The sequence below is a fragment of the Vidua chalybeata genome, chromosome 12 (assembly GCF_026979565.1).
Source record: "Vidua chalybeata isolate OUT-0048 chromosome 12, bVidCha1 merged haplotype, whole genome shotgun sequence".
Taxonomy (NCBI): domain Eukaryota; kingdom Metazoa; phylum Chordata; class Aves; order Passeriformes; family Viduidae; genus Vidua; species Vidua chalybeata.
This window is the reverse complement of record NC_071541.1, coordinates 9359155-9381585: the sequence shown is the minus strand read 5'-3', so window position 1 is coordinate 9381585 and position 22431 is coordinate 9359155. Positions and strand designations below refer to the sequence as shown.

At 67.1% G+C, this 22431-nt stretch overlaps 6 protein-coding genes across 11 annotated transcripts; 4 read left to right on the top strand and 2 right to left on the bottom strand.

Annotated features, from left to right (window-relative positions):
- Positions 1 to 198: 198 nt before the first annotated feature.
- RPUSD3 (RNA pseudouridine synthase D3) lies at positions 199 to 2235 on the bottom strand. Its single transcript, XM_053953689.1, has 9 exons — positions 2057 to 2235; positions 1613 to 1680; positions 1492 to 1536; positions 1306 to 1402; positions 1110 to 1217; positions 957 to 1041; positions 761 to 887; positions 539 to 678; positions 199 to 460 (listed from the first exon to the last, which is right to left on the bottom strand). The coding sequence occupies exons 1-9, from the start codon at positions 2137 to 2139 to the stop codon at positions 290 to 292; spliced, it is 924 nt and encodes a 307-aa protein (XP_053809664.1). The 5' UTR covers positions 2140 to 2235; the 3' UTR covers positions 199 to 289.
- JAGN1 (jagunal homolog 1) lies at positions 2162 to 3329 on the top strand. Its single transcript, XM_053953690.1, has 3 exons — positions 2162 to 2241; positions 2442 to 2539; positions 2622 to 3329. The coding sequence occupies exons 2-3, from the start codon at positions 2451 to 2453 to the stop codon at positions 3082 to 3084; spliced, it is 552 nt and encodes a 183-aa protein (XP_053809665.1). The 5' UTR covers positions 2162 to 2241; positions 2442 to 2450; the 3' UTR covers positions 3085 to 3329.
- IL17RE (interleukin 17 receptor E) lies at positions 3225 to 7896 on the top strand. Of its 5 annotated transcripts, XM_053953687.1 has the most exons (16): positions 3225 to 3554; positions 3637 to 3652; positions 4121 to 4276; positions 4373 to 4479; positions 4555 to 4678; positions 4750 to 4889; positions 4971 to 5039; positions 5140 to 5206; positions 5295 to 5482; positions 5648 to 5695; positions 5799 to 5844; positions 5962 to 6110; positions 6182 to 6250; positions 6328 to 6379; positions 6453 to 6554; positions 6733 to 7896. In XM_053953687.1, the coding sequence occupies exons 1-16, from the start codon at positions 3225 to 3227 to the stop codon at positions 7338 to 7340; spliced, it is 2271 nt and encodes a 756-aa protein (XP_053809662.1). In that variant the 3' UTR covers positions 7341 to 7896. The 5 variants fall into 5 exon arrangements, with proteins under 5 accessions (XP_053809662.1, XP_053809661.1, XP_053809660.1 ...); XM_053953686.1 differs by having other exon boundaries at positions 4121 to 4678; XM_053953685.1 differs by having other exon boundaries at positions 4373 to 4889; positions 4971 to 5206.
- Positions 7897 to 7982: 86 nt separating this feature from the next.
- IL17RC (interleukin 17 receptor C) lies at positions 7983 to 12619 on the top strand. The gene is given in 19 exon segments (XM_053953688.1): positions 7983 to 8024; positions 8026 to 8088; positions 8091 to 8396; positions 8470 to 8491; positions 8576 to 8949; positions 9132 to 9243; positions 9310 to 9354; positions 9514 to 9653; positions 9844 to 9906; positions 10061 to 10115; positions 10212 to 10396; positions 10476 to 10526; positions 10610 to 10655; positions 10763 to 10875; positions 10983 to 11051; positions 11124 to 11181; positions 11340 to 11435; positions 11511 to 11549; positions 11999 to 12619. Coding segments are annotated over 19 exon segments (2472 nt in total). The 5' UTR covers positions 7983 to 7997; the 3' UTR covers positions 12607 to 12619.
- A 673-nt stretch (positions 12620 to 13292) lies between these two features.
- On the top strand, positions 13293 to 16474 carry CRELD1 (cysteine rich with EGF like domains 1). 2 transcript variants are annotated; one of them, XM_053954014.1, is made up of 10 exons: positions 13293 to 13489; positions 13956 to 14038; positions 14117 to 14227; positions 14310 to 14401; positions 14505 to 14681; positions 14768 to 14863; positions 14953 to 15036; positions 15150 to 15245; positions 15328 to 15471; positions 15964 to 16474. In XM_053954014.1, the coding sequence occupies exons 1-10, from the start codon at positions 13307 to 13309 to the stop codon at positions 15966 to 15968; spliced, it is 1071 nt and encodes a 356-aa protein (XP_053809989.1). In that variant the 5' UTR covers positions 13293 to 13306; the 3' UTR covers positions 15969 to 16474. The 2 variants fall into 2 exon arrangements, with proteins under 2 accessions (XP_053809989.1, XP_053809988.1); XM_053954013.1 differs by having other exon boundaries at positions 15576 to 16474.
- Positions 16475 to 16539: 65 nt separating this feature from the next.
- PRRT3 (proline rich transmembrane protein 3) lies at positions 16540 to 21081 on the bottom strand. Its single transcript, XM_053954012.1, has 4 exons — positions 21006 to 21081; positions 19099 to 20213; positions 18872 to 19012; positions 16540 to 18442 (listed from the first exon to the last, which is right to left on the bottom strand). Exons 2-4 carry the CDS (start codon positions 20192 to 20194, stop codon positions 16701 to 16703), a joined length of 2979 nt encoding a protein of 992 aa, XP_053809987.1. The 5' UTR covers positions 20195 to 20213; positions 21006 to 21081; the 3' UTR covers positions 16540 to 16700.
- Positions 21082 to 22431: the final 1350 nt, after the last annotated feature.

The following is a 22431-nucleotide window of genomic DNA, read 5'->3' as shown; positions in this document are numbered from 1 at the left end:
AGCAGGCAGGAAAAGCGGTCTCTGCTCCTGCCTGTGGTCGCCCCTGCCAGGCAGAGCTGCGGTGGGTGATGACACTGCTGCATTCTAGCACTTGGAACCAGGGCAGGCAGAGAGTGGTGGTGAGGGCTGGTGCCCTCAGCAATGCCAGAGGGACAGTCAGGAGAAATGTATCCTCTGTGTGCCAAGAAAGGAACCGAGTGCTGGACCACCCAGGCAGCAGGGGGGGATTTTAATGGGGTGGCAGAGAGTAGAAGGGTGGAGTGGGTGTCCCCCTGCAGCACATGGGCTCCTAATGCTCAGGCAGCCCCAGAGAGCGCAGAGTGTGCAGGAAGTAGGGTGGTGGGGGGGCACAGAGGGGGCCCTCGGGCAGCACTAGCTCCTGCAGGTGGATGTGGAGTGGGAGGTGATGGAGCTGTCGTGGAGAAAGCCGCAGCCGGGACAGCAACTCCTCGTCCAGTACCTGCAATGTGAGTGGGCAGCTCAGTGGGATCACTGAGGGCTGTGCTGATGTCCCACCCATCCCACCCTGACCATGTACCTGTGTGCGGGTCGGGGCAGTCTCGAGGCTCAGAAAGAAGGGCACTCCCAGCACCCTGCCCACGCGGGAAGAGTTCTTATGGTCGCCCAGGGCCGGGCACAGCAGCAGTGTCAGGTGCACCTGGAGCTGTTCTGGGAAGGCTGGGCAGGAACAGGGAGAAGGTGAGACTGCAGGGGTCAGGAAGCATGCCTGCGGTGGCGGAGGTGTTGGGGGGCCGCTCACCCGTCCTGGGCTGGAGCTGGAGGAGGGCACAGCCCCCTGCAGCACTCAGCACCCGGTAGCGTGTCAGGGTGCTCTTCACATCCTTCCTGGCCAGGCTGCGGCGTCCTGGGGCTCGGACCGGCACCACCTGCAGAGCACAGCCCTCAGCACTCCCTGGGGTACCCCCGTGCCCCCCAGCCCACCAGCACCCCCTTACCATGGCTCTGTCCCCCTGCTGCTGCCAGCACAGCCCAGTGGAGATTTCACCCTCCACCTCTGCCGGTACTCCCACGGTGATGGCACTGCAGGGTAAGGTGGTGAGAAGGGGACAGGACTTCCATGCCAGCATGGCAGGGTCCCAAGGACTCACCGATATGTGGCAGGGTACTGGTCTCTACAACGAGCACTGGTGAAGAACTGTTGGAGCTTCTTAGTGGTGTGGTAGCAGCTGGACAGGAGGACAAGGCCAGAATACTCCCTGTGGGACATGGCTGCTTGAGACCTGGAAGGGGAAAGGCAGCCCTAGCTCCACCCCAGGACCTCCATGCTGGAAATTCCTACCACACCTGGCAGGAGCCTTCACCACGTGGAGCTCAGCAGCGAGGCCCAGGCGTCGTCTCAGTGCCGGCAGCAGTGCCTCCAGGCTCAGGTCCCCAGGACGCCCTGGGGAGATGCTGGCAGTCAGCACCTGCTGAGCCCCCCACACAGGCACCCCCACCCCTGCAGACCCCCTATTGCTGTCCTGTACTCACCCAGAATGGGGAGGCCGGGGGGCTTGCTCAGTGCCAACAGGGCTCCTAGTGAGGGGAAGTCTGGTCAGGATGGACTTCCCTCATTGTCTCCCCTGCCCCCATTCTCCCCTGACGCAGGTACCTTCCCGGTGCACCACAGAGCCCTCCAACAGCCTCAGCGTCTCCTTGGGGCCCAGCAGCCGCCGCCACCTGCAGGGGGACACAGGTGGGACTTCCCTCAGCACCTACCCTGCACCCCACTCTGCGTGTCCATAAATCTCAGCCACCACTGTCCGCCCTCTTCTCCACGCGTCTCCGCACCCTCATGCTTCCGCAGCCCCTCTGTGCTCACACATCTGCAGGTGAACCCCACAGGTACGTCCCCAGTCCCACAAGCCCCCCATAACCCCAACTTCATAACCCCTCTGTACCCACGCGTGCGCGCCCCCAGTGGGCTCCCACCAGCCCCCACGCGTGTGCATCTCCAGGTGCCAGCACACCCATGGGGTGCCCCCCATGTACACACGCACCCCACAGATAAACGCACCCCATGTACACACCCCCCCCGCCCCCGCGCCCCGCTGACCCCGCGGCGCGCGCTCCCGGTCCCGGGCGCGCCAGCCCGCGCGCGGCGGCGGCGGCGGCAGCGGCGCTCCCCGTCCCCGCCATGGCGGCACCGCCGCGCCTGCGCCGAGCGGTGCCCCCGGCATCCGGAGCCGGCGGCCGCGGCCATAGAGCAGCGGAAGCGCGGGCAGAGGGTCCCGCCCGCAGGTGCGGCACGGAGGGGAGCGGCGGGCCGGGGGTGTCACCCCCGGGGGGGTCACGGCGGGGATGTCCCGGAGGGCCGGGCGGTCACGGGGAGGGAGCCCCGGGGCTGTCGCTGTTGAGGGGAGGCCCCGGGGGCTTGTGCCGGGGCTGCGCTGGGGAGGCGGGCAGGGAGGGCGGCCCCGCCTGACGCTGTGTCTCCCCAGGACAGCGCCATGGCTTCCCGCGGGGGTCCCCGCGCCGCCGGCACCGATGGCAGCGACTTCCAGCACCGGGAGCGCGTGGCTTCGCACTACCAGATGAGGTAGGTGTCCCCTTTCCCGGGATTCCGGGGGGGCGACACGCGACCCCAACTGGCCCTGATGGCCCCCACACTCTCTCTCCAGCGTGACCCTCAAGTCGGAGATCAAGAAGCTGATCTACACGCATGTGGTCATCTGGCTGCTGCTCCTGGCCCAGATGGTCGTGGGGCACCTCAAGCTGCTGCCCCACGACCAGGTGGCCATGCCCTACCAGTGGGAGTATCCCTACCTGCTCAGCATCCTGCCCTCCCTCCTGGGCCTCCTGTCCTTCCCCCGCAACAACATCAGCTACCTGGTACTCTCCATGATCAGCACCGGCCTCTTCTCCATAGCTCCCCTCATCTACGGGGCCATGGAGATGTTCCCCATGGCACAGCAGCTGTACCGCCACGGCAAAGCTTACCGCTTCATCTTCGGCTTCTCGGCCGTCTCTGTCATGTACCTGGTGGTGGTGGTGGCCGCGCAGGTGCATGGCTGGCAACTCTACTACAGCAAGAAGCTGCTGGACTCCTGGTTCACTAGCACGCAGGAGAAGAAGAAGAAATGAGTGGGGATAGGTGGGCTCCGTGAGGTGCTGAAGCTCTGCAGTTCAGTCCTGTGGGGCAGCGCTGGCGCAGCTCCGGTGGGTGGGGGATCCTCGGGGACCACGGGGTGGGTGTCTGAGCCACACCACGGCCCCGAGCTCGCATGCAAGGGGGAGACCCCCGAGGGCTGGGGCCGTGGAGGGTCCCTGGGGTGCGTGCCCCTTCCTCCGCGTGTTGCTCTATGGAAATAAAGCACCGTCCGCTCTCCCACGCGTGTCTGCGCCGCAGGAAGCGCCGCCTGGCGAGGGGGGGGCCGGCGGGGCCGCACGTGCCGGTGGAGGAATGCGGCGGGGCCGGCCCGGGGCGGGGCGGGGAGCGGCGGCGCTCGGCCATGGGGCGCCCGGTGCTGCTCGCCGCTGCCGCCGTGCTGCTGCTGCTGCCACCGTCCAGGACAGGGGCCGCCGTGACCCGCCTCCGGGTCTCCGCCAACTTCGTGAGTGCCGGGGAAGGGAAGTGGCGGGTGGGAAGGTGGGAGGCGGGCGGCGCCGCGCTCACCCCCGTCTCTTTGCTTGCAGGAGTGCCGGGCCACCGGTGAGTAGCGGCGGGGCAGGGCTGTCAGCGCGGGGCTGCTCCTGCCCGGCGATACCGGCTCCAGGGTGCGGCGGGATGGGGGGGCTTCCCCTGCCCGCGGCTACTGCGTCCTGGAGGATGGGGGGGCGGGGGCGGGGCGCTCCAGGTTTCCGGGGCACCGGGCTCCCCGCTTCCGAGGACTCCCGATCCCCGAAACTTCCTGGCTCCTGGGGCTCCCCGCTTCCAAAGACTCTGGATCCCCGGAGCTCCCTGTTTCCGAGCACTCCCGAACCCCAAGGATTCCCGCTTCCGAGGACTCCGAATCACCGAGGCTCCCTATTTGTCAGGACTCTGGATCCCCGGGGCAACTCCCTTCCGACTACACCTCCCCGGGGCTCCCCCCCTTCCAAGCACTCCCAGTCCCCGGGGCTCCTACTGCCTGCGGGACTCCCGGCGCACGGCCGCCCCCCGTCTGCTCTCCCCCTGCAGCCGACAGGACGCTGAGCCGCCCCCGCTGCCGCCGCCCTACCCGCCCCGTGCCGCCGCTGGAGCCGCCCGCCCTGTCGCTGAGCCCTGCCCGGCTGTGCCTTCCCGCGCAGCCCTGCCAGCCCTGCCTGCGGGTGCGCCTGGCCCTCCCCACCTCAGGTACGGGCGGGGTTGGCGAGGCCGGGCATCCCCGCGGCAGGGGACACACAGCCAGTTCCCCCACCCATGTCAGCACCCCACGCCGGTTTCTCGCAGAGCTCGGCGGTGTCCGGGGACTGCAGCTCACCTTCCTGGAGCTGGACTCCAACCGCGCTGGCTGGCTGCAGGTTTGGCAGCGACGCCGGGTGTTGGGCAGCTCAACGGTGAGTCTGCGGCCGGCAGTGGAGCGGGGCACACCAAGGCCCGGAGTCCCCCCGCTGACGCCCTGCTCCCCGCAGTGGCAGGTGCAGTTCGACTGCTTCCCGGCAGAGAGCGGGCGGCAAGTCCTCGTCTCCCTTCGCACCATCCCAGATCGGGGCTTGGCCCTAAGCTGCAGCCATATGGTCACCGCTGAGCCACCCGGTGAGACTGAAGGGGTTGGGAGGTGTCCTGGGGGGACACCGGTACCAGCTGACCCCTTGCCTGCTCTGCAGGGCCTGTCTTTACCCATGCTTGGGTCCCTGAGGTTCGGGCTATTGAGGTGTGGGTGCCCGCGGGTCCTGCCCTCATGGTGCGGCTGTGCCACCAGCTGGCCCTGGAGTGTGAGGAGCTGCCCCGGCCCTTCCACCAGCAGGTAATGGCTCTGCCCCCTGACACCCCCATCCCAGACTGAGGGAGACAATTCCTGCCAGCTGATGCTCTCTCCGTGTTGCAGGTGCTGGTGCCAGGAGGCCACCACATCTCACTGCCGTATGAGTTTCTGGTGCCCTGCCTGTGCATTGAGGTGGGTTGCCCTCCCCCACAGCCACCAGAGCCCCTTCCTCTGCCCTTGCATAAGGGGTGGGGGCATATCCTGCTCTGACCACCATGCTCTGCTGCCCCAGGCCTCCTACTCCCACCATGACAGCCCACGGAGCAAGCACTGCCCTTTCCGTGACCGGCCAGATGCCTGTGAGTGTCTGGTGCCTGTGGGGAGGGGAGCTGCATCCCAAGGGTGTCCCTCACTGTCTCCTCACCCCGCTGATGTGGTGCCCCACAGATGGCCCCGAGCTGTGGTCCTCGGTGCGCTTTCATGACTACAGCACCAGCAGCAAGGACCAGATGGCGATGGTGCTGAGTGCCAGCTGCCCCCTGCACCCACAGGCCACCCTCTGCTGGAGGGAGGCAGCAGATGAGGCTGCACCCTGTCACGACATCCCCAATTCCACAGCTAGTGAGGATGAGCAGGTGAGGGCTCCTGATCTTGAAGTGTCACAAGATGTGGGACCATGTCACTGGCTGAGGCATCCACTGGATCTCAGGGTCCCTATAGGGCAGTGGGTGGGCACTGGGGTGCCTGTGGGCTGTGTGGGTCAGAGATGGTAACTGTGACACACTCTCCATTTGTTCCAGGTGTACATACTGGACAAGGTGGACGTGCACCCCGAGCTCTGCTTCCGAGTAAGTCCCTGTGGGTGGGTGGGCATCATCTCAGAAGGGGCTGGGGGGCTGTGGTGGATGAGGGCAGCTCACCCTGCCCTTTGTTGATCCTACCTCCCCTCAGTTCTCCTACAAGAACAGCAGCCATGTGGAGTGTCCCCACCAGCCAGGTAAGTCCTATGGGCATGAGGCAGCCCTGGGCTAAGCACAGCCCTGCCCTGGGCTCCCTTGCACCCCTCACCCCATTGGGCATCCTGCAACCTCCCGTCTCTCTCTGATGGCCGCAGAGACTGCCTGGAATGTCTCAGTGAGTGTCCGGGGGTTCCAGCTGCACCTGCACCTCACCTCCCGCATCCCTGCAGCCTTCAGTGCAGCCCTGTGCCAGCGCCAGGGTGGGCAGTGTGAACCCGAGGCCCCACTCTACACTGTCACACAGGTGAGTGGTGCAGGGCTGGGGGGGACGTGGTGAGTACAGACCTGCACTGACCCTGCCTTTGTACTTTGCAGGCAGAGGGCTCTGCTCCAGGGGAGTTGGCGCTGCTGCTGCCAGTGCAGGTCCTGGGCAGCTGTGTGCTGGTAAGGTGACCTTTGTGCAGTCATCTGTGCTATGGGGGACCCAACATGGTCCCTCTCTTACCCATCCCCTTCCCCAGGTGTGGCGCTCGGACGTGCATTTTGCTCGGAAGCAGCTGCTCTGTCCTGATGGTGAGAGAGGGTCCTGGAGGGGACTTGGGGCAGTGGAAATGGGCAGACAGCCCCTTTACTGCCCCTCTCCCAGTCTCCCACAGGCACTTCGGGCTGCTGGGGCTGGTGCTGGCACTGGGACTGGTGGTGACTGTGCTGCTCCTCAACTGCCGTGGTGCCTGGAGGCCAAATGATGGTGAGGAGCACCCAAGGGGGCTGCAGGAGGGACGACAAGAGGGGCTGGAGTGCCAGGGGCTGCCAGTTCCTGGGCTACAGGGGGTCCCAGGGTGGTGGATGGCAGATGCCGTTGGATGCCAGGGGATGCCAGTAGGACACGGAGCTGAGATGTCACTGCTGTCCCCTCCACCCTGCAGGTGTCCCTGGCAGGCGCCCCGTGCTGCTGCTGTACTCGCCAGACTCAGAGGAGCACCTGGGGCTGGTGTGTGCCCTGGCCCAGCGGCTGCGCACAGGGCTGGGCTGCGACGTGCGCCTGGACCTGTGGGAAGCAGGTGGCTTGGGTCAGGCGGGTGCCCTGCCTTGGCTCTATGCCCAGCGGGGCCGTGTGGGCCGCCAGCGTGGCACTGTCCTCCTCCTCTGGAGCCGGGGCAGTGCCCGGCTCTTTCATCAGTGGCAGGTCGGGATCGCCGACGGGACGCCCGGGGATGCCCATGACATTTTTGGGGCAGCCATGGCCTGCCTGCATGGGGAGCTGGGGGCGGCGGGCCGCGGCGGCGGGTGGGTCCTGGCATACTTCAGCCGGCTCTGCAGCCCCCGCGATGTCCCCCGCCCCCTTCGGCCACTGCCCACCTACCGCCTGCCCCGACAGCTGCCCGGTCTGCTGGGAGCCCTGCGGGGCAGCCCCCCGGCCCCTCGCCACTGCCGTTGGGGCAGGGCAGGGGGCCTCCTGCATCGGCTGCTGGAGGTGGGGGCTAGGGAAGGCAGTCCCCCACCCCGGCCCCCCGGTGCAGCTTCTGGCACCTGAGTGCCCAGGCTGAGCCTGAGCTGGGCATGGCTGCAGGGGGTGCAGGGCTGGACGCAGCCCCCCGGTGAGGGCAGGGGTTCTGCCAGGAAAAGGCAGGGCTCAGGTGAGCATGTGCCCACTGCAGCGACAGGAGGGGCATCCATGGGTGTCCTGGGAGGGGCTGCGGGGGTCCAAGCAGGACTGGCCTCAGTCATGCAGTGTACTGCTGGGGCCGGAGTGAGCATCCAGCTGTCATCTGTGGCCAGGAGCAGAGATGCTGTCCCAAGCAGGGGCAGCTTTATTCCCATACAGGGACCTGCTCCAGAGGAGAGCTCATAGAAGCCCCTTTGGATGCTGCAGCCAAGCGAGGAGTTGGGATGGTGCAGGAAGAAGCTGAGAGATGGGGAGGCTTCCTTCCCTGCCCAGGCACAGGTGGCTAGAGAGGCCGGTGCTGAGCACAGCCTGGCCCTGCTCTTTGCCTCGACATTGCCAGCAGGACTTGATATGGGGGGGAAGCAATAAAGGTGTCAACCTGCCCTGTTGTCTCTCTGGTGTACGGGGGGGGGATTTGTTGGTTTTTCTGGAGGATTAGGGGCTGTCCAGTGCTCCTCTGCAGCACGGAGGGGCAAGAGGACACACTCGGCTGGGCACAGCCTGCACCAGCACGGTTGCCACACCATGTCCCACAACCGCTGGGGCTGCCTGGGGCCAGCCTGGCACCGTGCCCGTGCCATGGAGCCAGCTCGTCTCTGTGGGGCCCCAAGCCGTCCCCAATGGTGGCGGGACACGGAGCCCTCCGAGGTCTGTGCGGGAACAGGAGGCCCCACCCCAGGGCGGTTGCTGACGCCACGCAAGGACCCGGGTGTCCGGGATCAGAGCAGGAAGCTGGAGCCGTTGGCGGCGGTGGGGCCCGTGGAGCCAGGAGAGGGGCTGGTGGGGAGTAGCCAGCGTGGGGCCGGGGCGCCCCGAGGCCCCGGCCCCACCATGCACGCACTGGGGCAGCTCCTGCTGGTGGTGCTGGTGGTGGGGTCGGCGGGTGGCCGTGGGGACCCCCGCGACACCCTGGCCTGCTCCCAGGTGGGTTGGTGTCACCAGCGCACAGGCGTCGGGCAGCTGGCACCACCACCGGCCTCACCCCTGCCTCCCCCAGGGCCTCACCTGCCGCCTCTTGGGTAAGTGCCATCACCATGCCATGGCCCCCACCCCTCCCGGGGCATGGGGACTCCACCCCCGTGCTGCCCTCTCTGTCCCCCCAGACACCGATGTGCTGTGCGGGACAGAGCCCCCGGGGCCCCGGCACGAGCTGGCCCTGGCTCGTCTGCGGCTGGAGCCGGCACTGCGCTGCACCGAGCCCATGGCCTGTGTGCCCTGCCTGGAGGCACGCGTGCGCCTGGCCTTGCCACCTGCCACCACCACCGCCACCGAGTCTCGCCTCTCCGCGCAGCCGGGCACCTCTGGGACAGAGGATAGCGGTGATGGGGGACAGTGGTCACCAGCGGCTGGGGCCAGCCCATCCCAGCCCAACGTTACTGGGCTGCTGCTGCTCTCTGGGCACGCGTACGCCTCATCCCGCTGTGTGGCCGTGGAGGTCTGGGCACCCTTGGGCCCCACATTGCGCGGCCGAACCGTGGTACGTAGATGTGGGGCACCGGGCATGGGTGTCCCAACATTGTCAGTCCCTGGGCACTGGGGATGTGGGCGCCAGCATCAGCACATCTCTGTGGCATGGGGGTCCTGTTCCCGTGCCCCAGGGAGGTGGGTGCTGGCGGTGCCGGTGCCTCACCGCAGTGGGGTGGTGGTTTTCCTGCCCAGGGTTGGGTAATCTTCCAGTGCTTCGAGGCGCCGCTGGGCTCCGAACTCCACATCTCGGCGTACATGAACTCATGGGGCCGGCAGAGGCTGAGCCAGCAGCAGCGGGTGCCAGGTAAGCCCAGGCAGGTCCCCTGCAGTGGCCCCAGCCCCTGTACCCACTGATTCGCTGTCCCCACAGACTGTTCGTGGCCCGCAGCACAGGCTGCTGTACCCCAGTGCCAAGGTAGGTGCTGGCGTCACCCCCCCCTCGGTTTGCATCCCCTGGGGAGAGCTGGGCAGTGGATACCAGGGGCGAGAGTGACCCTGGGGGTGCTGTGCCCCATGCCATGGTGCTGGGCGGGCAGTGCCAGGAGCTGGGTGACCTGAGCTGCCTCTCATACAGTGCCCAGGCTGCGGGTCTCCCCGGGGCAGAAGGAGGTGGTTGTGGAGGTGGAGGGGGCTGCAGAAGGGCACAGCTACACACTCTGGCTCTACCACAACCATAGTCAAGGCACCAGTGGGCCGGGGCGTGTGGTGACCATGGTGAGTATGCACCCCATTCCCTGCCCCCCCACCCTCTCTGTTCTGTGGTCTCTGCCCTCCTCCCCGTTCCCGAGAAGCTGTGTCTGTTATAGGCAGTGTGCTGGGAGAGGGTCCCCTTGGATGAGATCCCCCTGGGTGACCCTGCTGGTGGCAATTTGCCATGGGGTGACCCACATCTGGTTGCTGGTAGCAGAGCAGTCCCATGAACTATATCCTGCCTGCGGATGAGGTGCTGCCCTGCCTCTGCCTGCAGGTGGGCATCCAACCGGGCACTGTGGGGGTGGCAGGATAAGTGGCCACTAAAGAGGGGCTCCAAGCTCCATATATCTCCCTCTGGCATCCCAAGGGGGCCGGCCAGGTCACGGCCACAGCATGAATACTTTTCTTGTCTTTCTCCCCACTCCCAGGTCTGGCCAGAAACCCAGGACCCACTACGGGCCACCCTGTGCCCCTTCTCTCATGGTACCTTCACTCTGAGGCTGGGCTTTAGGGGGCTGGGACACAGGGGGATTTGAGGGGACACCACATGGAGTGACACTCCTCCTGGTGCCGCTGCAGATGCTGAGGCCTGGGAGCGATTGTGGGCGCAGAGCCGGCTGGTCCTGCACGTTGAGGGGCAGGTGCTGACCTGCTCCCTCTCAGCCCCCTGCGACCTCCTGGCTGAGCTGGTGCCCTGCTGGCAGCCAGTGCCCTCTGGGCCCTGCCAACCCCTCCCTGGCCTGCAGCAGCCTGCCGGGGGAAAGGTGAGTGGGGCTCTGTGGGGCACTGGGGGCTTTGTGAAGGATGGTGGTGACAGTTATGGAGCATCCCTTGCACTCACAGGGACCCCAGGAGTTTGGAGGGCTGCGGCCACACCCCAACCTCTGCGTGCAGGTAGGACACCACTCTGCCCCACAGCTGCCCCATGGGCAGCCCCACATCACCCCCAAGCACTATTAATCCACTCTCTGGGACAGGTGTGGAGCGGTGGGCAGGTCCGGCTGACCCAATGCCTGCGGGACCGTGAGTACTGCTGGGGTGGGAGGGTAGTGGCAGCCTGTGGGTCCAGCTGGGGGGGACCCCTCCTTGGCCTCCCCTCGCCACCTACCCACCTCCTGGCACATTCCCAGGAGCGCTGCCCGGCCGCCCCGATGACCTCCTGCTGCTGGAGCATGGGGGGAATTCCTCACTGTGTGCCGTGGAGCGGGGTGCCTGCACACCCCTTGCCAGCTTCACCAGCAGGGTAAAGAGGAAGGGACCCCATGTCCTGGCTGCAGTGGCACTGGTGGCACAGGGACCCCTGTGTCCAGCAGTGGTGGCACTGCTGTCTGACCTGCTGTGTTGTTGCAGGGAGCAGGGCACCCTGGGCTGCTGGAGCAGGATCTGCAGCAGGACGTGGCAGTGGGGCAGTGCCAGCAGGTCAGTGTGAGCAGCCAGTGGGCAGTGGGCAGGGACTGGGCAGTGTCTGACATGTCCCTGTGTCCCCCACAGCTGTGGCACCCATCAAACAGAACTGGGGTTGCGCTCTGGGCCTGTCCCCTGCACAAGTGTGAGTGCTGACAGCCACGGTTGGGGAGAGAGGGATAATAGAGGGCTGAGGGAGGGAAGGGCTGAGGGAGGGAGGGTGAGGGAGGGCCTCCTGTGGAGCCACTGGAGACCTTTGTTGGGTGCTGGGAGCTCTTGGTGGATGCAGATCCTGCCCTGCAGACCTGCGTACCCACTGGGCACTGGTGTGGATGGGAGTGCTACTGGGAACCACCTGTCTCCTACTGCTGCTCTTGTTGAAGAAGGAGGACATGAAAGGTCAGTGGTGCACTTCTGGGGGCTGTGCCTGGCCTGGGACCCCTCCTGAGACCTCACTGCCTCTCCTCCCTGCAGGATGGCTGAAATCCCTGAGGGCTGGCTATGGCTCCAAGGGTGAGTGTGGGTTGAGCCTGGGGCCTCGCGGGGAGTGGGCAGTCTATGCCTATCCCAGAGGGGTCAGAGGACAGAGTGAGGAGCTCCCCACCCAGATTAGTTCATGTTGCCTGCCTGATAGGGTAGGTAGGGGTGTAGGGAAACAGAGAAGAGGGTGAGAACCCTATGGGGGGAGGGAGGGGTCAGATTGCAACCTGCCTCCCACCATGTCTGTCCCTTCGGGTAGGTAAAGGGTTCGGCAAGGGGAGTGAGGGACTCACGTCAGTGGTGGTCTCAGCTGCTTCCCATCGTGGCTGTTCTTTAGCTTGGGTACAGGGGGTGCTGCAGAGCTTGGGTGACAGAAGCAGGGGACGGTCTCCCCCATCGTGGGTGCTTCCCAACACGGCTCCCATCACAGGGTGGGTACAGGGTGCCTAGAGGGATCCGGGCACTGATGATCTCCCCCTCAGGTCTGCTGCAAGGCCGGCGGGCACTGCTGCTGCACGCGGCAGAGCCGGTGGCGGAGCGGGCAGCGTGTGCCCTGATGGCAGCTCTGCACTCACTGGGGCTGACGGTGGTGGCAGCACCCGGGGGTGGCAGTGGGGTAGCAGCTTTGGGACCACTGCCCTGGCTGCACGCCCAGCACCACCGGGCACTGCGTGACAGCGACACCATCATCCTCCTCCTCTCTCCGGCAGCTGTGGCTGCTGCACAGCAGTGGGATGCCAGGGCCAGGGTTGTGCCAGAGTCCAGGGCTGCTGAAAGCAGCCTTGGGCCCCGGCACAACCCTGACCCTGATGATGTCCCCTCTGTGGCACCCTGCGAGGTGTTTGCGGCGGCTCTGTCCTGTGCCATGCCAGTGTTGGCGGTGGCCAATGGGATCTACGTGGTGGCCCGGCTGGAGGCCTTGGTGCCGGCAGTGCCCCCAGCGCTGCGGGCAGCCCCTGCCTTTGCACTGCCCAGCGAGATGGAGGGGTTCTTGCAGGCACTGGCAGGCCCAGCTCGGCAGAGGGGCTGGTGTCCAGAGCCATACGTGGCGGCGGTGGCCGAGGCGCTGCAGCGGGCAGTAGGAGAATAAAGGGGTGACAGTGCTTTTGCTGAGTGTGAGTCCAGCTCTGAGTCCATCAGGGACTGGGATGGGTTGGGAGGGGGTAATGGGGTGAACTCGGATGGCATGGAGAGGGATGATGGGGAGGTATAGGGGGGTGGGGACAGGAAGGGGGCTGGGCTGTTTGGGGCGTGAAGGGGAAGGGGGTTTTTTGGTTGGAGGGTGAATGGGGAAGTCGACCAATTTGGGGTGGTGATGGGGAACTGGACCAGCTCATTGAGGGATGATTGGCAACTGGGACAGTTTGGGGGAAAGTGTGAGAACAAATTGGACCAGTTTAGGGTGAGATGAGGGGAAACTGGGCAAATTCGGGTACAGTGAGAGGGAACTGTACCAGCTTGAGTGGAGGGGGTGAAGGTGAAGCCACCTGGTTTAGCTGGAAGTGTGTGGGGGGGGAATGTTTAGAGGCCAGGCGAGAACCGGGCCGGTGCGGTGCGCTCCGGGCAGCCGGCCCCGCTCCGTGCGGGGCCACCGCCTGCAGCCCGTCCGCGCTACCCCCGCCCCGGGCCTTTGCCGCGGCCCCTTTAAGGCGCGGGTGGGCGGGCCCGGGGCGCGGCGCGGATTGGCTGGGAGCGGGGGGCCGGCGGCAGCGGCGCGCGGCCATTGGCGGGGGCGGCGGGCGCTGAGTCAGCGGGCGCGGCCCACGTGGTGCGGGCGGGGCGGGCGGACGATGGGGCCGCTGCCGCTGCTGCCGCGGTCGCCCCGGCGCAGGGGGCCCGGGCTGGGGGCCGCCCTCCTGGGGGCCGCCCTCCTCGGGGGGGTCCTGCTCGCCGTTCACGCCGACCCCGACCCCCACCGAGACGGGGCCGAGCCGTGCCGAGCCTGCCGCGGCCTCGCCGACAGCTTCATCAGGGTGCGCGGAGGGGGGGTACAGGAATGATGGAGGCCGCGGCGAGGGGGCACACGGGGGGTAATGGCGCCGAGGGGTGTGGGTTGACACAGCCGCTGCTTCGGGGGGGACCTGGGGTCGAGGGGACAGTGACGGGAGGGGCCCACGGGTGGCAGACACAGGGGACACGGCCTGGAGGTGACAGTGAGCGGGGGAAAAGGGGGTCCTGGGTGGGGTGATGTGGTTGGGGGTCCCAGAGGCATCCCAGGCCAGGGGGATAAGGGTGGTGACAGGGCCCGATAGAGCGGTGGTTGGCAGGGGACAGTGGTGAAGTGGAGGCACTCCTACAGCATTCCCGGGGCAAAATGACTGGGCTCTGGGGAGGTGAGAGGGTGGCAGGTCCCTGGAGGTGATGTGTCTCGTGGAACCCTACGGATGGAGAGGTTATGGGGGGTTCCGTACCTGCACTGCCGCTCCTCCATGCACCCAGGGCCTGGAGCGGACAGAGCATGAGGGCTTTGGTGGGGGTAACACAGCCTGGGAGGAGGAGAAGCTGTCCAAGTACCAGCACAGGTAAGTGACCCCAGTGAGGGTCTGGGGGAGCCCAGCTCCTCCAGACGTCATACCCTACACTGGCTTGCGTCCCTGCAGTGAGACCCGTCTGCTGGAGGTGCTGGAGGGTGTCTGTGCCCCCTCGGACTTTGCCTGTCACCAACTGCTGGAGCGGAGTGAGGAGCACGTGGAGCAGTGGTGGTTCCATGAGTGAGTCTGGGGACAGGGATGGGCATGGCAAGGGGCACAGGCAGATGGCGGGGGGCTGAATGCTGTATCTTCCCCTCCCCAGGCAGCAGCAGCACCCTGACTTTTTCCAATGGCTGTGTGTGGACAGGCTGATGCTTTGCTGCCCGCCCGGCACCTACGGCCCGGACTGCCGGTGTGAGTAACTGTGGGATGAGCGGGGTGCTGGTGGGGCTGGCAGGGCTCCCCTGGCTGCTGCCCTCTGTCCCGGCTGCCAGCCGGCTGGTCTCTCCCCGTGCAGCCTGTGCTGGTGGGCCCCGGCAGCCCTGCAGTGGCAATGGGCGATGCGATGGTGACGGCACACGCCGCGGCACCGGCCTCTGCGTCTGCAGCCCGGGCTACGGTGGCCCCTTCTGTGCCGAGTGCGGTGATGGCTACTATGAGGCCTCGCGGAACAAGAGCCACCTCGTGTGTGCTGGTAAGTGGGGGCTCTACCGGTGCTGTCCAGCCTGGGCACCGGCAGCTCCCCCCTGCCTGTGTCCACGTGTCCCTCCCTGCCCGCAGAGTGCTACCAGGCGTGCGGGCGCTGCACGGGTCCCGAGGACTCCAGCTGCCTTCGCTGCAAGAGGGGCTGGGTGCTGCATGAGCACCGCTGCATTGGTGAGTGAAGGCCAGGGATGAGCTCAGGGCCATGGGGGCTGTGTCCCCGGAGCTGAGGCTCAGCAGGGCCGTCCCCATCTCTCCTGCAGATATAGATGAGTGTGGCACAGAGATGGCGCATTGCCGAGCCAACCAGTACTGCGTCAACACTGAGGGCTCCTACGAGTGCCGAGGTCAGGGGGAGGTGGGGGGTTTTCGTGCAGGTGGCTCTTCCCTGCTTGGGGCCAACCCTGGCTGGGCTGGGAAGGAGCTCTGGCAGCAACCCTGGCTCCTTTCCCTGAGGCAGACTGCTCCACGGCTTGCATCGGCTGCATGGGCGCCGGGCCGGCTCGCTGCAAGAAATGCAACAAGGGCTACTGGCGGGATGGAGCCAAGTGCTTGGGTGAGTGCCTCCTACGAACTGGGGGGCCATACTGCCCCCTCTTCACTGCCCAAGCCCTGCCTGAGCCCTGGCTCCCCCCCAGATGTGGATGAGTGTGCCAGTGAAGAGGAGCCAGTGTGCACAGGGGTGCAGGAGGTGTGTGAGAACACAGAGGGCAGCTACCGGTGCGTCTGTGCCCAAGGCCACATCCGCCGAGACGGGCAGTGCGTTGAGGACAAGCCCCCTGGTATGGCCTAATGCAATGCAGGGAGACATTGGGCAGGGGGTGTGGGACATGGTGGGGGGCTCTTGCTGGTCAGCTGTGCCCTCCCACGAGTGTTGTCCATGCAGATGCCCCAGAGAAGGGCTTCTTTGATGACGTGACTGATGACGAGGTGGTGGTGCTGCAGCAGATGTTCTTTGGTGTGATGATCTGTGCCCTCGCCACGCTGGCTGCCAAGGGCGACATGGTCTTCACCGCCATCTTCATTGGCGCCGTGGCCGCCATGGCCGGCTACTGGCTCTCTGACCGCAGTGACCGTGTCCTCGATGGCTTCATGAAGGGCAGATAGCTCTGGAGCTGCTGGGCACAAGCAGAGGGGCAGACTCAGCTTGGGGTTCAGGGCCTCTCCCAAGCAGGGCTGGCTGCCAAGCCTGCATCCTGTAGATGATGCTGTGCCCTGCATGTGTCTCCCAGCCCCCCCCTTAGCATAGGGTCTTGTTTTCCCTGTCCCTGCAGAATGAGCCAGGAGTACCTGATCCTGGGGGCTCTCACACAGCCCCCCTCTGGCTGGAGGGGTGATGCCAGGCAGTGCAGCATCGTATGGGGGCACAGCATGCTGCCCCCAGCTCCTTGTGCTCTGGAAGAGAGGCCTGGCATTGTGACAGGTGAGGGGGTGGAGGGGCAGGTGAGGGAGGGAACCTTCTATCTGCCCCCAGGCTGGGGCTCCTGGCCCTGTAAGACTTCCCTCCCATGAGGCCATTCTCTGTGGGAGAGTAGGGGGCTGGGTCCCCCCATGCCCTGAGCTGTGTGGCTGGGAGAGCTGCCCCCCCCCATCCCTGGGCAGAGCCCCTCTCCCCTCCCAGGCTGGGGGCCAGGGGCCCCTCGCCACTGGCAGGGTGCTATGCTGGTGAGGGGGCCCTGCTGGATGCATGAGTGTGGCCGTTGCATTTGTCCGTGGTTTGTCCGTCGGGGTGTGCCCATCTGTCCGTGTGTCCATATCTCAGGAAATAAAGCTCTGCACACCCAGCTTGGCTGCTCAGGGTGGGAAATGGTGGGGACTGGGGGTGCTGCTGCCCACCACGGCTTTCACATGCCAACAGGACCATCTCCTCCCAGCATAAACTCTTTATTTCTCTTGTTTGGCACAAATGGAACTGCCCCTGCCCGGTCCTACAGGGGCGCAGGATCAGACCCCCACACCCTCACAGTAGGCTTATCGTCCTCCTGCGCCCCCAGTCTCTGCCTGTCCGGGCTCAGAGCTCAATGGTGTCGCTGGAGAGGCTGCGGGAATCCACAGCCTTGCCAAGGGCTGGGAAGGCGCGGGGACCCTCGCGCTCCCAGCCAGGTGCTCCAGCGGGCACCAGGAGAGGGGCCCGGCTGGGCGCCTCGTCCAGGGGCAGGCTGTCGGGCGAGGACAGCCCGTGGCGCCAGGGGTTCCAGCTGATCTTCAGTGAGCTGCTCTCCAGCGAGCTGGCTGAGGCGGTGACAGTGACAGTGATGGTCCCGTGGGGCTGGCGGGGGCCGGGCAGCTCCGTGAGCGAGCTGCAGCGCACCATGCGCCCCAAGCTGGGGGTCTTGTCAGGGGCTGGGGAGCCGTGCAGTGAGGAGCCGGAGCCGCGGCGGGGCCGGCCGAAGAGGCCATCGTGCAGGAGGTGGCGGCGGCAGAGCGCCTGGTCGATGCTGCGGCGGAGGTCGATGGGGGACGGCGGGCGGAAGATCAGCTCCCCCAGGGAGGGGGACGAGCCCTGCTCAAAGGCGGCGCAGGAGCGGGCGGCCAACACGTTGGGGCACTTGGGGCTGAGCCCCGGCATCCCGGTGCCAGCTGCCCAGACCTCGTTGCTGTCCTTCAGAGCCCGCAGGGGCAGCTGCTCCGCCGGGTTGCGGATGAGGTTCTTGGAGATGTCGTTGGTGGGTGTCCGCTCCGCACCGGTGCCACCGGTGCTGCCACCGGCCCAGTCGTAGCAGTTGTTGGGGTATTCGGGTGCTTCAGCTTTGCGGCCAGCGCAGAAGTACCGCAGTGCCTTGGCCCAGCAGGAGTGGCCGGCGGGGCTCCGGCGGCGGCACCGGCGGTACACAGGCTCGGCGGCGGCCGCCAGCAGCGCCAGGGCCGTGCCCAGCTCGCCGATCCGCAGCCAGAGCTGTGCCGCCCAGCTGGGCCGGGAGAAGCGCCCGTGCGGCCCCAGGACTCCTCGCAGCCACACAGCGCTGAAGAGCTGCAGCCCGCAGACCGGCAGCCCCGCCACCGCTGCCGCCAGAAGCGCCCGCGGCCCCGGCTGCGGCCCCGGCCCCTCGCAGGGCGCCCGCAGCACCCGCCAGCACCCCCAGAGCCCCGCCAGCAGCAGCAGAGCCCCCGCCACGCAGCCCAGCGCCTGCAGCCCCAGCGCGGCGGTGAGGCCCAGCCGAGGCGGCAGCAGGTCGGCGGCCCCCATCACCGCACTCTGCAGGGCCGCAACAGCCCCCAGCGCTGGCAGCCCCCGCAGCCGGGATGGCAGCAGCTGAAGCTGGGCCAGGCGCTGCAGCCGCTGGAGCAGGAGGGCAAAGGCGGCGAGCAGCAGGGGGAAAGGGGCTGTGTTGAGCAGCAGCAGGGCCGGAGTGGGCAGACGGCCCCGTGCCCCATAGGGATCCAGCAGCAGGAAAGTGGCCCGCAGCAGGCAGGCGGCCAGCAGCAGCCCGTGGGCCCCCACAACGTGGAGAAGGTGTGGGGGCCGCAGGATGGCTGTCCCCGCCAAGCCGGCCAGGCAGCCCAGTGCCAGCAGCAGGAAGACGGCAGCCCCTCCATAGACGTGAGCCTCCCAGGAGAAACCCAGCTGGTGCTGCAGCTCGGCCCAGCGCAGCCCGGTCTCGTTGGCCCCCAGCGCCGGTGGGGCACGGACTGTGGATTGTGGCTGCGGCGATGATGGATCTCGGGGGACTGGCTGAGGTGTCATCCCTGCCCGTCGCCACGTGGCCGAGGGGGTCGCAGTGCTGGGGGCTGGGGTCTGCGTCCCCGGCGTGTCTGCAGGTAGGAAGGAGGAGGACAGTCAGGGGCAACTGGGGAGCTTGGGGGCACTCGGCCCACACCTGCACCCCGCACTGGGCTGCATCAAATGTGGCACCCCAGCACTGCAGCGGGGGATGTCCTGTGCTGGCTGGGGCTATGCCCACCGGCGCCTCCCGGGGTTTTCTCTCAGGACGCGCAGTACAAGGGGTGGCATAACCCCGGTCACGTCCCCCATCCCCTTGGGGAAACCCCCACCCACCGAGCATTTAGCGCTAATCCCTGCGGGCAGGAGTAGATTAGGGCCGTTGTCAGGTGGCAATCCTGATTGAAGGTGTCACTGTGTCCCGGCTGGGCAGCCCAAGATAGCTGCCATCTCCCGCGCCAGCCCCGATGCCCCAGGGGCGGACTCCCGCAGCATCTGCAGATGGCGCAGCCCTGTATCACCTGGGTGCCTTGTCCCGAGCGTCCCCGTGGTGAGATGTGCCGTTGGCTGTGAGGTCGTTTTGGTGGCATTTGGGACGCTCACAGGGCCCACGGCGCCCCGGACCTGCTGCGGGGAGCCGACGTCCTCCTCAGGCAGCAGCCCTGCGAGAGAGAGCAGAGCAGGGCGGTGACACCTGCGGGGGCTTGGTCCCCGCCAAGGGGTCCCCCCGCATTGCGCTGGCTCCTACCTCTGCTCGCGGCACCGGGGGTGCTGGAGGCGGGAGGTGGCGCAGGGCCGGTGCTGAGGACAGACCCTGGGACGGGCTGGGGTCCCCGCTGCTCCGTAGTCCCAGGGTCTGTCCGGGGGCCCGCATCGCCGGGGCTGGTGGTGGCGTGGCTGAGTGGAGCTCTCCGGGTGCTGCGCTGGTGGGACGGGAGCGCTCGAGTCCAGGGCTCAGCCAGCCTCCAGGACTGGGCAGTGTGGCGCAGCTGTGGGGCAGAGCTGGGCAGAGCCGGGGAGGGGCTGGGGGGCCCTCCCGTGTCCCCCCAGCGGCCCACCAGCTGCACAGAGCCAGGACTGGCATGGAGACCCCAGTCTGGCCCCGTGCCTGTGGGATCAGAGACAAGGGCTGTGCCCAGCGGGACCGACTGGCTGCTGGCTGAAGTGAGTTGTGCATCCTGAGAGAGGCCCGGGACCGCTATGTGTCCCTCTGCCACTGTGTGTCCCGCTGTGTGGGCATCTGCTGTCCTCATGCCCGCCGCCAGCGTGGGGTCCAGGGCAGTGGTGGATACGGTTGGCTGAGGGCTGGGGGTGCCGACTGTCTTGGAGACGCTGTGCCTGGACAGGGAGAGGCCCTGCCCTGCCCAGGGTGGCCCTGGAGAGTCTGCCCCTGTGTCCATGGGCACCTCAGGGCCCGGTGTACCCAGCGCAGAGTCGTGGGGCAGGGAGCTGTCCTGGCCTTCAGCTTCGTGCCCTTGCCAGGCAATGAGCGACTCCTCTGTCACAGCCGTGACTGTGCTGCCATCCCTCCAGACCTTGGTATCAGCGCCTGTCATAGTGGTTTCCATCTCCAGGGGTGCCCTGGTGCCATCCCCTGCCTGCAGCGGCAAGGACCAGTGCACGGGGTGCTTGACCCCCCAGCGCTCACTCCTTGGGGCCCCGGCACCACTCGGCTCCCCCGATGCCTCCCAGGTGGGGGATGGGCCTGGCCACTGCTGTCCCCAGGCAGGGCTGTGCAAGGGGTCCCTGCCCAAGGACAGCCCTGCTGGCAGCACCCCCTGGGCCTTGGCAGGGACTCCGGTGGCCAGGAGCATCCCCCAGGTGACGAACTGTGCTGCAGCCATGGTGAGTACCGAGTCGACCCTGTGGGAATGGGGATTTGGTGAGCCAGGATCCGTGGCAGCTGCCCAGGTAACTCGTGCATCTGGCCGTGATGGTGCCGTGCCCTTGGCCACCCACTGCCCAGGGAGAGAGACAGTGGCTTGGCTGTCCCTTCCCAGGTAGCCCTGGGCTCTGTTCCCAGCTGTCCCCGTCCCCAGTGGCCTCATTCCCAATGTCCACTGGTGTTCCCCATCCTGGTGTCTCTGGTGTGGGTGGTCCTTGGTGCTTAGTGGTCCTGACCCCCAACATCCACGGTGTTCCTTTCCTAGTGCTCCATCCTTAATGTCCCCTCCCCAGTGCTCAGTCCTGGCGCCCCTCTCGATGTCCCCTCCCCGGTTCTCCATCCCCAGTGTCCTCGCCCGATGTCCCCGCCGCTGGCGGCCCCGCTCCGCCGCGCACCGTTCACCTTGGCGCGTCCCGGCCGCATCCCGGCGGGGATGCTCGGCCCGGTGCCCCGCGCTGCCGCCGCACACACGGCTCAGACCCGCCGGGAACGAGGCCGGGACCGTCAGGGTGCTGCGGCGGTGGCCCCGCGGCACGGTGCGGGTTACCGGCGGGGCTGCGCCGCGGAGTCGGGCCGCGGCCGGTGTGGGTCCACAGCGGGGCCGGTGCGGCCGCCGCATCCCGCCGACCCCACCCGCAGCGCGCCGGGCCGGCTCCACCGCTCGGTGCCCGGTGCGCGGGCCGCGGTGCCGCCAGCCCCCTCCCGCCGCCCGCCGCAGCACTGGCGGCCCCAGAACTGGTGCCCCGGGAGCCACAGCCCCCCGCGCTGACCTGCCGGTGCCGGTGCCGGTGCGGGCGGGCCGGGCTCTGCGGCGGAGCGGGCGGCGGCGGCGGCAGCGGCAGCCGGTCACGCGCCGCCCCGAGCCGCGGGCACCCGCACGGGAACCCGCCCGCACCGGGAGGGGGGGCGCGGGGCACGGCCGAGGCCGCTGCCGGGACGGGATCCGTAGGGCCGGGCACGGGGGCGAGCGGGTCCGTGGGGCTCAGCTCAGTCCGCGGCAGGTTCGGGTGGACTCCCGGGGACGGGTTCTCCCTGGCGCAGATCCTCCGGGACGTGAATTCCGGAGGGGCACCAGGGCAGGTTCCGGGGGCCAGGACGCGGCGGGGCGGTGGAGGGGGGATGCTGCCCGCGGGGCGGGCAGGGTTGCTCGGCCGAGGCTGAGCCAGGGGTAGGCGGGGGGAGGGGGCAGTCGGACCCACTATCAGGGTCCTGAGGAAGGTCTGAGGGAGCTCTGCCCCACACTTGCCCCACACTTGTCTCTCAAATGCCCAGCACGGATATGCAGTACCCTGGCAGCCACTGGGATGTGGGACCCTGCCAAGGTTAAGGTAATTACTTAATCTGCTTAATTGTCCGGCTGGAAAACTGCCCACCCTGCCAGTGCTTGAGCTGGCAATGGTACGGCCACAAGGTCTAAAAGTCACATTAGCTCAAGGATTCCATCCTGCATGGTGACACCTGCACTCCAGCTCCCCGCCTGCACTTCTGCTCCTCCCTGCCTGCACCTCAGCAGTGCTTGAGCTGCCAAAGCCTTGGCAAAGTCCTGTCATCACCATCGCTCTTCTCTCGCCAGGCCAGCAGGTACATGTGGCACCTCAGGTCCCCATGACAGCACCTGTGTGCTGGCAGTAGCACACAGTGCCCCACTCCTGCTCCCTGCCACTTCTCCATTCCCGGGGCACTGTGTTCACCACTAGCACTGGTGGCATTTCTGATTCCTGATCCACTCCTTTGTGGGGTCAGGAGGCTGCAGCAGCCAGCTGAGCGCAGGGTCCAGGAATTTGGGCAATGCCGGCACACTGGGCCCCAGAAGGAAGCAGGGCAGGCAGCTAGTCTGGGGATTAGTGCTGGGGAGGCCGCACAGGGGGAGAGTGCAGGTGATCCTGCACTGCACCATGCACTGCCAGCACTGGGCACCACCGCAGCTGGATGGTCTCATCCTAAGGAAGGTGCAGCTGCAGTGCTGAGTGTGCAGTGGGGCTGTGGGCAGGGAGCTGGCTGTGCCCTATATACCACAGTCATTGGGGCACCTTTAGCACAAGGCAGGGGCACTGCAGCCACCTCCACATCCTCAGTGCTGTCAGAGGTTTCCTCCTCTGCCAAGTGACTCACTGGCAGATGAAAAGCTGAGCCCCCTGCTCTGTGCTGCTGCAGCAGCCACGTGCCTGCTGCCTGCACAGCTGGGGATGCTGGGTG

Bases quoted from the DNA above. Each gene is read 5' to 3' on its own strand.
- PRRT3 (XM_053954012.1), bottom strand. From the start codon at position 20,194: ATGGCTGCAGCACAGTTCGTCACCTGGGGGATGCTCCTGGCCACCGGA. The intron at 19,013-19,098 runs GTAGGAGCCAGC...TCTCTCTCGCAG, and splicing joins CCCCGGTGCCGCGAGCAGAG to GGCTGCTGCCTGAGGAGGAC. The intron at 18,443-18,871 runs GTGATACAGGGC...TCCTACCTGCAG, and splicing joins GCTCGGGACAAGGCACCCAG to ACACGCCGGGGACGCAGACC.
- JAGN1 (XM_053953690.1), top strand. From the start codon at position 2,451: ATGGCTTCCCGCGGGGGTCCCCGCGCCGCCGGCACCGATGGCAGCGAC. The intron at 2,540-2,621 runs GTAGGTGTCCCC...CTCTCTCTCCAG, and splicing joins GCTTCGCACTACCAGATGAG to CGTGACCCTCAAGTCGGAGA.
- RPUSD3 (XM_053953689.1), bottom strand. From the start codon at position 2,139: ATGGCGGGGACGGGGAGCGCCGCTGCCGCCGCCGCCGCCGCGCGCGGG. The intron at 1,218-1,305 runs GTGTGGTAGGAA...CATGTCCCACAG, and splicing joins GTGGTGAAGGCTCCTGCCAG to GGAGTATTCTGGCCTTGTCC. The intron at 888-956 runs GTAAGGGGGTGC...TGTGCTCTGCAG, and splicing joins AGCAGGGGGACAGAGCCATG to GTGGTGCCGGTCCGAGCCCC.
- IL17RE (XM_053953683.1), top strand. From the start codon at position 3,225: ATGCAAGGGGGAGACCCCCGAGGGCTGGGGCCGTGGAGGGTCCCTGGG. The intron at 5,483-5,647 runs GTGAGGGCTCCT...CATTTGTTCCAG, and splicing joins CAGCTAGTGAGGATGAGCAG to GTGTACATACTGGACAAGGT. The intron at 6,380-6,452 runs GTGAGAGAGGGT...CCCCTCTCCCAG, and splicing joins GCAGCTGCTCTGTCCTGATG to TCTCCCACAGGCACTTCGGG.
- CRELD1 (XM_053954013.1), top strand. From the start codon at position 13,307: ATGGGGCCGCTGCCGCTGCTGCCGCGGTCGCCCCGGCGCAGGGGGCCC. The intron at 13,490-13,955 runs GTGCGCGGAGGG...CCATGCACCCAG, and splicing joins TCGCCGACAGCTTCATCAGG to GGCCTGGAGCGGACAGAGCA. The intron at 14,228-14,309 runs GTGAGTCTGGGG...TCCCCTCCCCAG, and splicing joins GAGCAGTGGTGGTTCCATGA to GCAGCAGCAGCACCCTGACT.